At 35.5% G+C, this 17,709-nt stretch overlaps 2 protein-coding genes across 2 annotated transcripts; both read right to left on the minus strand.

The window, feature by feature from the left end:
* Positions 1-1,091: 1,091 nt before the first annotated feature.
* LOC111692124 lies at positions 1,092-6,556 on the minus strand. Its single transcript, XM_023455875.1, has 2 exons — positions 5,706-6,556; positions 1,092-4,897 (listed from the first exon to the last, which is right to left on the minus strand). Exons 1-2 carry the CDS (start codon positions 6,281-6,283, stop codon positions 1,456-1,458), a joined length of 4,020 nt encoding a protein of 1,339 aa, XP_023311643.1. The 5' UTR covers positions 6,284-6,556; the 3' UTR covers positions 1,092-1,455.
* An 8,167-nt stretch (positions 6,557-14,723) lies between these two features.
* LOC108914170 (putative nuclease HARBI1) lies at positions 14,724-16,128 on the minus strand. Its single transcript, XM_018719905.2, has 3 exons — positions 15,586-16,128; positions 15,400-15,535; positions 14,724-15,281 (listed from the first exon to the last, which is right to left on the minus strand). The coding sequence occupies exons 1-3, from the start codon at positions 15,784-15,786 to the stop codon at positions 15,157-15,159; spliced, it is 462 nt and encodes a 153-aa protein (XP_018575421.1). The 5' UTR covers positions 15,787-16,128; the 3' UTR covers positions 14,724-15,156.
* Positions 16,129-17,709: the final 1,581 nt, after the last annotated feature.

Genomic DNA, 17,709 nt, shown 5'->3' on the forward strand with positions numbered 1-17,709 from the left:
GACTACTGGATGCCGACTGGCAATCCAAGATGCGCCTTCCTTCAGTGAAGGGCCTCCCCACTACTTGATATATATATGCACATAACAATTTTGGATGGAATATTCAAATCCCTAACATAGCCGCCGGCCTTGAAAGACTGCAGCTTTCAAAATAAATTTACAAAATATGAACATAAGCATAAAAATAAGAACATATGGAAATATTCAATATAACCATACAAAATGAAACAGATCATAACAAACTTAAATATTGTTTCAATAGACTTGCATAAGCCTAGTAGATCGGTAAAACGCACACCTTTTGAACCGAGCGCTTAACTATACCACTGTTAGTCTTCAACGTCACAACGCGCACAGCACAATCATCACCGGGATGTGTTTCCAGGATTCGCCCTAGCTTCCAATTCAGGGGGCTGAGATTTTCCTCCTTCAGTAAGACTAAATCACCCACCTTGAGGTTTTCAGACGACGTAGACCACTTGTTTCTCCTCTGCAGCGACGACAAATACTCACAGGACCAACGCGCCCAGAAGTGCTGTACCATTTTTTGCAATAGTTGATATCTAGTCAATCTGTTATCGGGAGTGGCTTGAATATCGGCCTCAGGGAGAGCGGTGAGAGAAGAGCCAATTAGAAAATGACCCGGGGTCAATGGATTAAGGTCAGCAGGGTTGTGGGATAATTCTGTCAACGGACGGGAGTTTAGGACCGCCTCTATCTGAGAGAAAACTGTCGTCAGTTCCTCGAAACTTGAATGAGTGTTACCAATTATACGCACAGCATGAAATTTTGCTGACTTTATGGCACTTTCCCATATACCACCCTGATGGGGAGATTTGGCAGGAATAAACAGCCAATCAATTTTGTTTTCAATGCAAAATTTAGAAAACTTATTATTTTCCGGTATCCTAGAAAGAAATTCCTGTATTTCCTTTATATAATTGCTAGACCCTCAGTAATTAGAGCCGTTGTTAAATTCTTTTGCACAAACCCCTAAGAGATATAAATCTCTTCAAACAATTTAAAAAAGACTCGGTAGATAAGTCGCTGACAGCCTCAATATACACTACCTTTGTAGCAAAACGTATAAAAATGCACATATACGCTTTAGTTATGGCTCGGTTCCTTAATTTACCGTCCTTGATGTAAAAGGGACCGGCAAAATCCGTTCCAGATATGTAAAAGGGTCGGTTGCAACTTACCCTGTCGACTGGCAAGTCACCCATTTTTTGTTTCGCAGACATAGGTTTAACTTTACAACACACTAAGCATTTAGCCAGCACGCTCTTGACAGCACGCCGACCAGCGGAGCTCAAGATTGCCTGTGGCCCCACATGCAAGTATTTGAAATGTTCATGTTGAATAATTAAATTTGTGAAGTGACATTTATTCGGTAAAAGTATTTGAAATTTCCTATCGAATTCAATAGGTGCCTTTCTTAGGGCCTTCTCGCCTTCAATAGGTGCGACCACCTACCCTTAAAATGTTATTATCGCCAAGAAACGGATCCAAATCCTTAATTTGGCTTTTCTTTGAAACATATTTATTTTGCGACAACTCACTAATTTCGGTTTTAAAGTAGTGTGCCTGTACTATTTTAATTAACGTCTTTAATGATTGGTCCAATTCATCGATAGACAAATTTCCGCTAGTGCGCGAGTTTTGCTTCTCACGGCAATTCCTTAAAAATCTTAGACACCACCCGGTTACTCGTAATAATTTTGTTAACGTTGAATACTTATTCACGACAAATAAATCACTTTCTTGACCCACCAATACCATTGGTTTAATTCTCTTACGCTCAGGTAAATCTTTTATAACCTCTATATTTTTCAAATTAATCGTATTCGTCCTTAAAAATTGCGGACCATCCCACCATAACTTAGAATTCATTAAATCCGCGGGGTTAGTACCCCTTGATATTATGTCTGCGGGATTGCATTCAGAAGCGACATGACTCCAATTTTTTATATTACTTAAATTTTGAATTTCATTTACTCTATTCGCGACGAACGATTTCCAGTTATGTGGTTCTTCAGCCAACCAACATAATACAATTGTCGAATCGCACCAATAAAACGTCGGTATTATACCTGTATAGCCAAGTGATTCCGTAACCCTTTTCATTAGTCGCGCTAGTAGGACTGCACCACACAACTCCAGTCTAGGTAAAGAAATTGTCCTTAAAGGTGCTACCCGCGACTTAGCACAAAGTAATCTAACCGAAATTAAATTATTTTCATCGATACTCCGTATAAATACGCATGCTCCATTTGCCCTTTCTGATGCGTCACTAAACCCGTGCAGTTCTAAAATTTTAACCCCTTTTATAACTACATGACGTGGAATTTTCAAATTTCGCAATAATTCTAACTGCCCTTCAAATTCTCGCCAAGTTAACGCTATATTCGGTGGCACTTCCTCGTCCCAACCGGTTTTAAGTTGCCATAATCTCTGCATTAATATTTTAGTTCTTACTATAATCGGCCCTATTAATCCCAGAGGATCGAAAATTTTCGCAATTGCAGATAAAATTACCCGTTTGGTGATGATAATGTCATCATTACTCTTAATATCGATTACATATTCAAAATGATCATTGCTTGCGTTCCAGAAAATACCTAATGTTTTTGACACATCATTATCTTTTACAAAATGAAACCCTGGTTCTGATTTTTCACGTGATAAATTTTCTAAAACATATGAATTATTTGAATTCCACTTTCTTAGCATGAATCCGTATTCACTTAATACGTCATAAATTATTCTAGCTATTTCAGTTACCTCTTCAACCGTGTCACCTCCCGTGATTAGGTCGTCCATGTAAAAATCTGTCTCTATAATACGAGCCGCCTCTGGATATTTACCTTTGATATCAAGCGCAACCTGTTTTAAGCACCTCATTGCAAGAAATGAAGCTGGCCCGGTCCCGTAGGTAACTGTATTTAACTGGTAATGCTCTAATTCATTATTTTCATCTTCCCTCCATAAGATTCTTTGTAGATTTCTCTGGTTTTTTGCTATATTTATCATTCTATACATTTTGGCTACGTCGGAAGTAATAACTATATGATGTTTTCGGAATCTGCATAAAATTGTAAATATGTCATCTTGTATACTAGGCCCTACTTTTAACACATCATTCAGCGACAAATTTGTATCAGATTTGCAAGAGCCGTCAAATACGACACGAAGTTTTGTAGTCGTGCTGTATTTATTTATCACCCCATGATGAGGTAAGTAATATATTTTATTATTTTCAACCGATATTTTTTCTTGCTCTAAGTCATAGTCATTTATTTTAGTCATGTGTCCCATTTCTAAATATTCCCTCATAAATTTTACATACGCCGCTTTAAATTCATAATTTTTTGAAAACTTACGCTCCATCGCTATCATTCTTTGTTTAGCCATCGTTAATGACTGACCTAATTGACCCAAATTATCCCGCGTAGGTAATACTACTACGAATTTGCCATCAGCATCTCGCGACATCGTATCAACGAAACTCTGCTCGCATTCTAATTCTTCCTTTGAGAATTTAACACTGTCTTGATTCGATTCAAGCTCCTCGATTTTCCAAAACTTTTCGATATCGTTTAGCTCTTGAAACACCGCTAAATTACATACGCTTTCTTTAATTTGGTTTTCACGATTAACCGCCGTCAATGGACCTACCACGATCCACCCAAATAATGTTTCTTGCAATATAGGCCAACCCGTACCCAGTTTAAACCTACCTTTGCATAATGTTTCAAAGAATACTTTACCATCTAACAAAATATCAATTTCATTTGCAACGTTAAAATTATCATCAGCTAGCACGATGTTATTAGGTAAATTTAACTCGGATCGATCAAATGATACGCTCGGTATATCTGATGTAATTTTTTCCAACACTAAAAATGATTCATTCGTTTTATAATTGCTGCACCGCGATTTAACCTGTGTTTGAACCCTTGATTTTACCGAAGTACACGCTTTACTTATACCAACAATAGGCAAATTGATTTTAGATATAGGCAAACGTAATATTTTTGCTAATTTGTTTGTCATAAAACACACTTGCGACCCATTATCCAGCAAACATCTTACCGTATGATATCTTCCCTCGTTATCTAAGATATCAAGCATAACCGTAGATAATAAAATTTGAGATGTTTTCAACGCATTCGCATTTGCCACTGTTGCGCTAGCAGACAGTACCGTATTATCCGATTGTTTTGTTACCATTTCTTGTGTTTCTTTTACAGCGCAGTTACTGCTACTCGATTGGTCATTATTCATACCTTTGACATCTACACGGTGTAACAACGTATTATGCTTTAATCCGCATTTTCTACAACCACCTTCAGATCGGCATTCCCTTGCAAAATGATTTGCTCTCAGACAATTAGAACACAATTTACATTGTTTTATTTCTTGCCAACGCTTTTCCACCGGTAGTTCTTTGAATTTTTCACAAAAATATATGTAATGTTGTCCCTTACAGAATTTACACTTTATTTCATAATTTGTTGTCACGTACGCCCCTGTTTTAAATTCCTGCTTTTTCATTATTTTTATATGTTTCTCTTTGTCCTCGTATGCCTCTATGCTTTTGCATCTTTCTAATAAAAACCTTTTAAAATCGTCAATTTTTGGTTCACCCTGATATTTAGTTACCCGGACTTCTTCCCACACTTGCTTTGTTTTCCCTATTAATTTTCTTGACAACAACAAAATTAGTAGTCTGTCCCATTGTTCAATTGGCTCCCCGAGAGACTTTAAAGCCCGCCAATGACTATTAATATTATCAATGAATTTCCTAATCTCGATTACTGAATCGTATTTTAATATTTCTACATCAATTAGTGCCTTTACATGTTTCTGAATTATACCCTGCTTATCCTCAAACCTTTCCTCTAACATCGCCCAAGCTACACTGTAATTATCTTCGGAAACTTCCAAGTCCAATAATACTTTCTCCGCATCGCCTTTCAAACACTCTAATAATCTATAAAATTTTTGAACTTTGTCAAACCTCGGATTTTTATCTACTAATGATACGAATGTATTTTTGAACTTGTACCATTTGTCGTATTCTCCGCTAAACTGCGGTAAATTGAATTTCTTTAACTCCAATTCCGCCCCAGTGCAATCTTGGCCCCCGCTAGACGCAATCATGGTTTTATTATTGATGTTTTGACTTTGACCTGCATAAAAATCTGATATTTTGGCTTTAGCCTTGGCTATTGCACCGAATAACGTACATTCAAATTCATCCCTAGTATTTAATTCTAACTCTTCGGGTTTTAGTAACTCTATTTTTAATTGGACTTCATTAAATTCGTGTAATAATCCCTCAATTGGTTCCAACCTGACCTGTAATCCGTGTATTTGTTCATTGGCCACGCTATCTAAAAATCCTCTAAATCTTGTTACCGGCGCCTTTAAACTACCACGCTTTGCGATTAATACTTTTATTTCTGCCATTCTCACTTGTTATATAAATAAATACATCTACATATACAGGGTGATTCGTTGACAATGGGAAAATCAAAAGCTGAAGATACTACACGTGAACTGGTGACCATTGGCGCAAACATGCCTTATCCGAAAGTTGATAGTTTCGGAAATACAGGGTGTTGAAAGTTTAAATTTTAAATCGTTTTTTGCGATTATTCTGAAAATATGAAGGTTAGGANCCCTGCTTATCCTCAAACCTTTCCTCTAACATCGCCCAAGCTACACTGTAATTATCTTCGGAAACTTCCAAGTCCAATAATACTTTCTCCGCATCGCCTTTCAAACACTCTAATAATCTATAAAATTTTTGAACTTTGTCAAACCTCGGATTTTTATCTACTAATGATACGAATGTATTTTTGAACTTGTACCATTTGTCGTATTCTCCGCTAAACTGCGGTAAATTGAATTTCTTTAACTCCAATTCCGCCCCAGTGCAATCTTGGCCCCCGCTAGACGCAATCATGGTTTTATTATTGATGTTTTGACTTTGACCTGCATAAAAATCTGATATTTTGGCTTTAGCCTTGGCTATTGCACCGAATAACGTACATTCAAATTCATCCCTAGTATTTAATTCTAACTCTTCGGGTTTTAGTAATTCTATTTTTAATTGGACTTCATTAAACTCGTGTAATAATCCCTCAATTGGTTCCAACCTGACCTGTAATTCGTGTATTTGTTCATTGACCACGTTATCTAAAAAACCTCTAAATCTTGTTAGCTGCGCCTTTAAACTACCGCGCTTTGCGATTAATGCTTTTATTTCTGCCATTCTCACTTGTTATATAAATAAATATACCTACATATATAAGTAGCTAATTGTGCTCAAACAAAATGTTCAGATAAAGGGATCGTTATTTTATTTAGGAATAATAACAGGAATGACCTCACCGCTTTCCTTTGACCTGCCGCTGCCGCTGCCTTGCACGTGTCCTGGCTGTGGCTTCACGTCGCGTTCTCCACCGATTTGCTCGCCTACCTAGCGTCCCGTCTCAGCTGTGTGCCAAAGCCGGCCTGTGTTTCCCCAAAGCCTTGAATACTTGAATTCTTCGTGTTTTTTATTAACCATACACTGACTAATTCGCTCGATGGACCATATGTTGAATACCTGATTTCCCTTGTTAACCCTTATAATAGTGGACTGTATTTTAATTGAAATAAAACTAGTCGTGCGATACATCCAGCATATATTTCGTTTAGAATACAAAACCCCTCTACATACATGGACTACTGGATGCCGACTGGCAACCCAAGATGCGCCTTCCTTCAGTGAAGGGCCTCCCCACTACTTGATATATATATATGCACATAACAATTTTGGATGGAATATTCAAATCCCTAACAATAGTAGTGGTAATAGTAATGGTAATGAATATTCAAATCCCTAACACCCAGTACTAGCCCACGCTAACACCTCGCAGCATGGCGTCCCTTGGTGAAATCTTTCTATATTTAGAATCTGAGTCAGAAACCGAAGAAGTAGTTTTATTGTACGAGTTATCGAGAAAAAGAAAGAAAAGTAGAAATGCTTACTTAAAGGCAAGAAATACTCGGGGGGAGTTTTTGTTAACTGAGGAAGTTCCAGACAACGTATTTAGTGGTTGTTTCCGACTCAACAAAGCACAGTTTGACGAAGTTCATGAATTATTAAAAAATGACATTATTGGAAGAGAATGCAATGCTCAGCAACCCATCAGGAGCGAAGAAAAATTGGCCGTATGTCTCAGGTAAGATATTTGCTTGCCAAAAACATAGTTAGTAGTTTAAACCTGTTTATTGTGGGTAAATATTTTCAAGCATGTCTTAATAACAGTTGACTTGAAGTTGAAAAAAAAAGAAGAAGAAATGGAAAGATAATACACTGCTTTATTAAACATTAACAACATTATTTTTAATTAAAGTCTCATCAATGACCTTGAGGTAGGCAAGGTTTCCTGTGCTTCTTGATCTACAGCTACTAAGGCTGACAAGGTTTGGGGCTGTATTGGTAGCAATGAAGATGAACTGGCAGTCCCTTCTGAGTATGATGGAGAAAAAGGTGTTGTATTTGCCTCAAAATCGTTCTTTTCACCCGCTTGTGAAAAAGCCTGATATATTATATTGTTTGGAATTTGTCCAGTGAAACTTGAAGATGAACAGGCAGTTCCTTCAGGACATGGGGGACAAAAAGTTGGTGTTCTTGTACTTGCCCCAAAATCGGCCTCATTTAACGTGATTCGAATTCGTCGTTGGTATTTCCCCGGCAGACCTTTTGTTGTATAGTACATTGACAAAAAAAATTAATATAGTGCATCATTCTGCAAAGACTGTAACGGATCACGCTGGAACATTGTTTTTCTCAAGTTTTCACGATTCTCACTTCTCATTTCAGCAGTCTGTATGAAGCGACGGATGGCTGTTTGGTCACTTTGTTTAATACGTTTTACTGTAGTAGTATCAGAGTTGGCAGGCTGACTTCTTTCCAGTTCGTTAGAATTGTCAATTTCCGACTCGTCTTGGGTATATCCTTCAGTTACTGTCTCCCCGTCATCAGGTGCATTGATTTCTGCCGAAGGTTGTTGCTCTACGTTTGTGCATGTAGATCTATTTTGCATGAATGGAATGAGAAAGTCCATATTCTGTTGGTATGTCCATGGTCTTTGAATTTCCGCTTTAGCACCACTTTTCTTCATTTTTTTTGTCTTCGTAGTGCTTCCCGATGACGCTCTCGAAGTTTACGCCACTGCTCCTTCACAGTTTTGCCTGAAAACAAAATAAAAATGAAAGCGATTAATATATCGTCAAACAAAATTCATATAGTGTTTTTAATAATAGAATGCATAAGCATTTCAGAAATAAAGTTGAAAATGTAGCAAGCGGATTAATTTAATTTCTTTTTCTTTTTTCAGGTACTTGGCAACTGGGGATATGTTCAAAACTATTGCTGCTAATTATAGAATGGGAGAGAGAAGCGTGTCAAACATAGTTTCTGAAGTATGCGACGCATTGTGGCTTCGATTACAGCCTATCTATATACCTACACCATCTAAAGAACTGTGGGAGAACATATCCGTGGAGTTTGAAAGGAAGTGGCAATTGTACAACTGCGTCGGCGCAATTGATGGGAAACATCATTCGAAAACCACTTCAAAGTGGTTCTTCATTTTATAATTATAAACATTATTTTTCCGTTGTTTTAATGGCCTCAGTAGATGTTCACTATCGCTTCACAACTATAGATGTAGGGTCTATGGGCAGATTTAGCGATGGGAACATTTTCTATAATTCCCGTTTAGGAGCTATGTTGCACAATGGTTCTCTGGAATTGCCTGAACCCAAACCATTATCTGGACAAAATGAAAATAGTCCTTATGTGTTTGTGGGAGATGAGGCATTCCCACTTCTGCCGAACTTGATGCGGCCATATCCAAGAGTCAAAATAACTGACAATTTTCCTAATAAAGTGTTTAACTACAGGTTATCTAGAGGCCGGCAAACTGTAGAATGCGCTTTCGGAATCTTATCAGCACGATTTCGCGTCTACAAAAGGCCTTTTGAGTGTAAGTTACAGACTATCGATAGTATTGTAAAGGCTACGGCAGTGATCCATAATTATTTAAGAACTAATATTGTACAATCGAACTCGCCGGATGTAGGTGTAGAATTTATGACGAATCGCAGTGATAGTCATTTACTTACATTACAACTTAATCGCATTCGAGGTTCAAGAGAAGCTTTCTTAATCCGGGAAAAATTCAAAGATTGTTTCAACAGTGCACACGGTTCTGTGGAATGGCAAAATAGAGCAGTTGAGAGAGGGCATTATTGACATTTATAACATCATGAGCTAACCAAATGGACTACGTAGTTTGATACTCTTCACTTATGTTTAAACGTTTAGTAACGTACAGTTCACGAATAATTTTCAACAGTAATTGTAAATTATATATTTTTTATAATTTATTTGAATTAAAAATAAAGTAAACAATATAAAAACTTTCCGTTTGATCCAAGTTCAGCACCTATTTTATCCCATATTTGATCCTTCATCTTCGTCCTCATATAATCTGGATGACTTAGATTGTAAAAAACGGGATTTTCCCGCACAAGTTCAATTAAATGTTCATCAGCCATATTTTTTTTGTTTTCAAAACAAGCCCACGCTACTCAAGACCCACGAAATCTGTGCGGCGAACACAAATCTTCCCATGCGTGGCTAGCGACAGACTGGGCTAGCTATGGGTTGCAGTGTTGCCAGATTCTCGAAAACCAATGTCGCCACTTTAACGGGGAAAAATAGCCAAAAATAGCCACCTTCCCCTTCCAACTAGGGTTGCCAACTCTCGACGGAACAAACCCGGGAGATTTGAACGAATCGGGAAAGGGGGNGGGGGAAGTGAAAGTTAGGTCTTCTGAGAGAATTTGATTTGAAATTTTGATTATTCCTTACCCAAGTTATAAAGGTTAGGTCAGTTTTCTCTTTATTTAATATTTAGTTACTTAATCTGTGGGACCAAAACAATAACAGCTTTCTTCAAAATTATTTATTTTTGGCAAAAAGAAAACAAAAAATACCTTTTTATTATAGGTAAACAAAAATATAGATACTCTACTAGATATATTAATAAATTAAGACATGGTACAGGGTGATTCACTATATTTTGACCCCCCTTTAACTTTTTTGTTTTAAGAATGATAAAAAAAATATGAAATACGAAAGTTGCACAATTTTTTATGAATTTTTTGAAAATGAGACTTGAAAAACAGTTGAGGTCCAAACAAAATGGCCGCTGATGTTAACTTTGTTAATATAAATGGAATACCCTGTATGTTTTTACATATTTGGATAGAACGTTCCCTGTAGATCATAGTCATATGGGGTTTGTTTGGTCCATTTCTAACAATAACGAGATACTATTAAAAAACGAAAAGATTTTTTTTATAGAGAAAAAATGGCCTCTCACGACGTTCTATCCAAATATGTAAAAATATACAGGGCGGTCTATTTGAATTAACAGAGTTAACATAGCGGCCATTTTGTTTGGACTTCATTTGTTTTTCAACTATCATTTTCGAAAAATTCATAAAAATCATGCAACTTTCGTATTTTACATTTTTTATGTCTTAAAACAAAAAAGTTAAAGGGGGTCAAAATATAGTGACCTGACCTGACCCCTGTACTTAGATGCTCGAAGGTTTCAATTATTTCTTCCATTGCCATTGCATCACACTCAGTCTCTGTGTCGACTTTTTTGTATATATCAGAAGTAAATTTTTTCAACATATCCTTAGTAGGGTAGAAATTAAAACAGCATTTCTGACTGTTTCCAGAAAACATTCTTATTCTTAAAATTGCCACTAACATTTCGGCCTGCATTTTATTACAGATTTTAGGTTTCACACAGTTCATCAAGCTACTCGTTCCACTGCTGCATTGGATGATGATAAAGACAATACACATAAAGCAAATTTAGCAAACTCCTGGAATGCTAAGTTACCACCTGCATCTTTATATTTTAATACTTGCGGCCAAAAAAGATAGACGTCATTAAATGTTTCTTCATCTAAATATTCAGACCATTTCACTTGCAACTTTGCAAAACGCTTCATTGATGGAATTAGAAATTAGAATCTCCTTCAATTAGCCAACCTAAAAATTGTCCTACATAAGTAAACAGTTAGATTCATGTTAGATTGCAATAAAACTATAACCTAAAAATACCTTTGGCCCATGGTTCATTTTCCCATATTTTACGGTAGGTATTTTCTTATTTTTAAATATTTAGGACACATTATAAAGTAGGTATTTGCCCTTTTGCCAGGTTTACCATTCACCGCAGATAACATAACACAATTGCAAGTGCGCGCCGCGCGCGCCATTATTCCATGGCTAGAAATTGGCCTCAATGATTTGGGATCGAGGGGGATTATCCCTCTTTATCCTGCCTCATCTCGTGTAGGCCTGGACAGCCTTCGTAGGTGGGCCCCATCCGTCGTCTACCCCGACCGCAAATGCGGCCGGTGTAGGCGCTTTGTGGGACCTCCTAGACAATTGCAAGTGACATCATAACAACCATAGAATAACAACTAACAAGATGGACTGGATAATCTCGGAGTTAGGAGAAACTATCGTGAATTAGTAGTAACCAACCTGCAACTACTTAAGTCCCTAATCTATTCCGCACAGAAAAAATATTCCGTTTATTTACACTTACTTTATCTCTCAAATTAAAAACAAGGTAAAAATTATAATTTTTACTTTGTAGCCATGGTGAAACCAGAGATTTTCATTGTGTAGCCACTTTTTGTAGCCATAGCCAAATTAACAAAATATGTAGCCCAGAGATTTTAAATAGCCAGTTTGGCTACAAATAGCCCCATCTGGCAACACTGCTGGGTTGGGTCCAATATGCGCCACTCCGTTTCAAATCATGTTTTACAAAGTAACGCACGCGTGGGTTGCACGTGTGCTGTGCGTGGGCTGGGTTCAATTAGCGGCGGGCCTGAGACTGCAATCTCTTTTTGTGTTTGGCAATTTTCGGGTGCTCTTCTATATCTATCGCTCTCCTTCGTAAATATAATTATTATAAAATAGGTATGAAATATAAAAGCATACATGCAGATTATAACATTCTCAGCTCTAGATAATGTAACGACATTTTAAATAATTTTAATTAATGATGTTATGAATCGAAACCACTGTACTATACTATATTGTCGTTTAGTAATTTATAATAAAATGTTTTGCCAAATCGTTAAAAAACTTACATGCTTCTCTTGTTACGAGGCTGGAATAAAACGATGTAATGTATAGTTCTTTTCATACTTATAGTAGACATAAAAAATTTCAAAGCCTGCCGACAAGTGTGATAGGGGGAGAGTAGGGCAAGACAATTTTTAAATGTTCGTAGAAAATAAATGTTATAACAGCTAATTTATTTCACAAATCATAATGCTCTTATCAGGTATACTCATCTAGATAAATTGAATACAAAATTAATGAGAAATAAAGTGATATTAATTACATATTTTCAATTCAATTTAAAGGTTGCTCCACTTTACCCTAGGTGGGCAGGATCTTGAATCGCCAGACGTGGGCCCTGTGTTGCCGATATGTAAAAATATTCCCTAAATGAATAATTGCTAAATTGAATGAAATTAATTTATTCAGATATTTACGTTTAAAATATTAAGTTATGTTCTGAAAGTATAATAATATGCTGAATTTGCATACATTTATTTAAAGAATAATTGCTTTATTCACTTCATTTTTGCAATATATGTTGTCCATCTTTAGTATAATACTAACTCGCAAAAACATTTGGCAACACAGCTGGGCTGGCAACAAAACAGATTCTGAACATCTCTCTAAGACGTACGTTGTTCTCAAATCCCTAATGTGAGACAGAGACAATCAACAATTACACACGGTGCACTTATTACTTTAAATTTCTGATAGTTCAATTTGCGCGGTACAGGGCAGGAGTTGGTGCTGCAATGCTGTCATTCTTATTTCTTAGAATAGAGTTTTGAGTAGTGATTTTTGTTTTGTTACAAGTTTTTTATTGGATAACTTTTGTAATTCACTACAATTGTTTTCAATTTATAGCCATTGTGTAGTAGTGTTTGTTGTGAATTGTTTGAAGGGAGACTTAAATATTATATTCTGTAAACTTTGCCTAAATAGGATCCTGTTCTGCTAGGCAGACAAGTATTTACGACCCCGTTTTTGTCTTTATCGGCAATATAAAAGAGTTTTTTATTTCTACAATATATATGAAAAGAACTATAGGTAATGTAAATGACTATTTACAAATAAAATACGTTACAGTCCCACACTGGCCGCATTCAGCAGAGCACATCGATAACCAATCGCTGGCCATTTTGCGGCTGAATGCGCATATCTGAACCGATGAGTTATCGCGCGATTAGGAATCGGACGCCATTTTTTAAATCGTGTCTCAAACTCGATTAGTAATTACGATTAGTGATTTGTTTACCTATAATATTTGAATCCTATCCTAACAGTTTGTGGAAACGGTTATTATCTATAGTGAAAACTGAAAAACGGAAACAACTTTAGACACGTTAGAAGTCTGTTATGAATTTAACGACATTATTTATACAACAGTTGGAGCACGTACTTTACATGACAACTTGAAAAATGGTGAGTTTGCAATCTTGTAACCTGTATATTTGCCTAGACATGTTTTCTTTTACACGTATAATTATATACCTACATATTTTATACTAATTGTAGCGTTAAATGAAGGTTTAAGAACTTTTCAAATAAAAATAATTACTAAAATTTTGATTTTATTTTAGACGCAGAATTTTTCGAAAACTATATTTCAAATAATAAACCTTCATTGGAAATGCAGGTGTCAGAGAACTTACAAAGTAAATATCCATAATTGAAAATGTATTTTTGCTGATTATTTTATTTTTCGTAGATGAAGAATCATGGACTTGGAGCAGAAAGGCAATATTGTTGTTAGGGCAATGTTTAAAAAAACGAAAACTAGACTTACGAAACCCTAAAATTAAAAAAATAGATCTATGGAAGTCCATACAAATGGAAATGGCGAAGCAGGGCTATACAAATTTGGACGAAGGAACAATCGAAAGGAAGTTTCGAAATATGAAGAATACTTACAAAACTATTAAAGACAATAAAAAGAAAAGTTCTACAGGCAGAGGGACAGTAAAATGGGAATATTTCGACATGATGGATGATGTATTTGAGGAGGACAAAACGATTAATTTGGGAGCTACAGTGTCCTCTATATCTTCGACACCAGGAATATCAAGAATATCCCATGAAAATATGATACGAATGGAAAACTTGGAAGGTCCTTTGGCAGTTGCATCTGTTGTCACTTCTGAGGATTTATCTTCCATAACACACATCGAAAACTTGGCAGGTCCTTCAGTTGCAACTACGATCACTTCCAAGGATAAATCTTCTTTGTTGCATTCTGCGTCCTTCATACCGCCTTCATCTGGAGTAGGGAAAATACTCTCCCCAACAACAAAAACAACAAAAGCTGAGAGAGGAAAGAAACTCTATGGTTTGAGAAAAAACAAATCGATTTGGAAGAAAACAGAGTCTCTGAGTTAAGAATGCTTAGGGAATCAGTAGAACGAAACAATCTGATCCAAGCAGAATGGAACGAACTTTTAAAAATATTAGTTGAAAAAAAATAATAACAAAAACTACATATATATTTATATATTAATGTAAATACATATTTTGTTATAATAAAGTAATAATCCTATTGCGTTTTTCAACTGCAGCCATTTCTACGTAAGCAGGTTCTTCACCTTGTTGATCGTGTACAAAGTTTTCCATAGCATCTACATTTTCTCTCTCCATATCATCTTCCATGCCTCCATAATTTTGATTTAAAATAAAATTGTGTACCACACAAGCAGCTGCTATCATATTTTTGCCCAGCTCCAAATCACTTATATTGAGGTACTTTAATCTCCTGAACCTTCCCTTCAAGTGTCCAAATGCCCGTTCAATAATTGATCTACCAGAACTCAATTTAATGTTAAAATTTGTTTGAGCTGGTGTTAAATGACCTGTGTCTCTAAAAGGAGTCATAACATTTACTTTTAAAGGATATGCTGCATCACCTAGTAGGTGTTAATGAGATGGAATTAAATTCCTCTCTGTAATAGGTTCAAACAAAGGGCTATTTCTAAAAACTCTTGCATCATGCATCCTTCCAGGACTACCAATATATTATATATATCTATAAATCTACCCCTATGGTCACATGTACCTAAAATAAGTGGAAATAAAATTAATGTTGAAATTCATAGTAAGATTGCTTCTCATAAACCTTCCTGCTTTTCAAAAGTACCTTGTCATAAAATGAATATTTATAATTATTAACTTACCTTGTAAAATAATAGAATGGAATCCTTTCCTGTTATAATAATCTACTTTATTTGCAATTGGTTGTTTGCAGGGAATATGACATCCGTCAATGGCACAAAGTATCCCAGAAAATCCATGTGTCTTATTCTGAAAAATCTGTAAAATATTAATTATGTGTAGAATTCAATTTTATTTAATAAACTCACAGCAGATAAAGCTTCATATGAGTTTTCTTCAGGCCAGATCACCAACTGTGGCATCAAACTAGCTAAAGCCATAATAATTTGTTTAAAAATAGCGTGGCCTGTGCTTACAGCAAGATTAAATCTATCGCCAGTTGCAAGAAAACTCTCTTGCTTGCTTAACACGCAGATAGTATATAGTAATTTTTTTCGTAACGGTGCCATTTCATTCGGGTTATCAAATAAATTTCCTACAATATGCACTAATTCCTAAAATATATTGTAAAGGGTAAAATCAGTTGCAATTACATAAAATTACTGACTGCCAAGCTTGCCTCTGCAGATTCCCTCGACATCCTAAAATGTTCAAAGAATTGGACATCACTATAACTTGGTATTATTTGTTCAAAATAATTTTCATTTCTCGCCTGTTGCTGTTGTGGTTCTATGGCTAATAACAGCAGCGGTCTAGCAAGATTAACCCCTATATTTTCAACAATATTCAGGTCTAGTTCAACGTTAAAAAACAAATACAACGGGATATCCATTTTGAAACTCCTGAAATAATAACCGATCTAATCTCAAATCAGCTGTCAGCTGACAAATGAAAACATCACAAAAAGGACCATTCAGAAGAAAATGTTCGATTAGTAATCATCACGTGATTTTACGTCTAATCGATAACTCATTGCTATTTTCTGCTAAATGCACCAGTTGCTTATAAGTTTGCACCAATGTGGCCAACCTCCAGAACGCAAATTTCTTCATGACGATCTTTAAAATTCGTCACATTTCGTCACCCACTGCTTATTTCAAATTTACTGCATATTAGGGAGTTTTTGAATATCGGTTTTAAGAATAACGTAAACGATAAAGTCACGTGAGAGGGCATTGCGCATGTGCTACAGTTACCGTTGGCGTTTATCGTTACGGTATTCCGATATCCAACCCAGATTACGGTATTAGTTTACCGTGCATTTAGGATAGTAATTTTGTGTACGAATAATAATCCATCCATTTTTCTTTCACTTTCCGACTGCCTTTTACCGCAAAAGTATCAAATGAAAGCATAACCGTCAGATTTGAGGTTAGGACACGTTTTACCATTGCGGATAAACGACACGCTATGCAAAAACTGGAAGCATTCAGTACACGCTATTTGTCAATACGGTATTTAGTCACGTGTTTTTAACGTTTATCGTATTCGTAAATACCTTATGCAAAAACTCTCTATTGTTTAAATAAACCGATTTTAAAACATGTAATAAAATGTACTAAAAAAACAAAATGCAGTATTTTTATTAACAAATTTGAAATAAAACAAAAATAAAACCGCTATAATCTTTATTAAAAAATAAAATAAAATATATAAACCCGAAACAATTAAGTATAACAGTTTGAAATAGAACAAAAAATTAAAGTCACTTTTCCTATAGTTATATTATTAAAAAAATGAAGGATATTTAAGCTTAAAACTAATTAAAAATTGCTTTAGTCAAAATTGCACAAAAAAATAATATGTAACTCAATTCATTGGCATTAAAACAAATTCTTACTTTTTATGTTTATGCAACATATTAGTTTTCATTAAATCAATATGTTGTTGAGTTACATTGTAGTAACTGGTACCTATTACTTATAATAGTTGATTGGAGCTTTGATCTAACTACACAAAGAGAGTTTAATAGATCTTCTCCCATTCTATTTATTTTTTTCGATTTAACATCATTCATTATAGAAAATATGCGTTCAGACTCTGCATTGGAATGGGGCAGAGACAGAACTAATTTAGCCAAGTAGGCTATATCTAAATAAATATTCACCATTAAAATTGGAAACATTAAATAAAAATTCCCAAAACTCAGCAACCGGCATTTCTTTCGTTTTATTTTTTTCATCATCAGAATGATAAGGTGGGTTTCTCCATTCTCTTTCATATCAATTAATCAATAGCTGCATAGTTTTTTAACAAAGGCGCAAAAATTCCAGATACAGAACCAACTGATAAAGTTGTTCTGTTTTCACTCAATGCCTCTCTAACAAAAATAAAATACAATTCCTCAAAAAATTTGTCATTGCCAAAGCAATTTCTTGGCATAATGTTGGGTTTTTTTACGAACCACAACACAATAGTGAAATACAAATATT

Source organism: Anoplophora glabripennis, unplaced genomic scaffold, assembly GCF_000390285.2.
Source record: "Anoplophora glabripennis isolate ALB-LARVAE unplaced genomic scaffold, Agla_2.0 scaffold893, whole genome shotgun sequence".
NCBI classification, from domain to species: domain Eukaryota; kingdom Metazoa; phylum Arthropoda; class Insecta; order Coleoptera; family Cerambycidae; genus Anoplophora; species Anoplophora glabripennis.

What these genes read in the sequence shown, in the direction of transcription:
- LOC111692124 (XM_023455875.1), bottom strand. Translation starts at nt 6,283, where the DNA reads ATGGCAGAAATAAAAGCATTAATCGCAAAGCGCGGTAGTTTAAAGGCG. An exon ending in TGGGCGATGTTAGAGGAAAG is followed by an intron (nt 4,898 to 5,705) that starts GTTTGAGGATAA and finishes GTTAGAGGAAAG; the next exon opens with GTTTGAGGATAAGCAGGGTA.
- LOC108914170 (XM_018719905.2), bottom strand. Translation starts at nt 15,786, where the DNA reads ATGGCACCGTTACGAAAAAAATTACTATATACTATCTGCGTGTTAAGC. An exon ending in CATATGAAGCTTTATCTGCT is followed by an intron (nt 15,536 to 15,585) that starts GTGAGTTTATTA and finishes AATATTTTACAG; the next exon opens with ATTTTTCAGAATAAGACACA. An exon ending in CCATTCTATTATTTTACAAG is followed by an intron (nt 15,282 to 15,399) that starts GTAAGTTAATAA and finishes CACTTATTTTAG; the next exon opens with GTACATGTGACCATAGGGGT.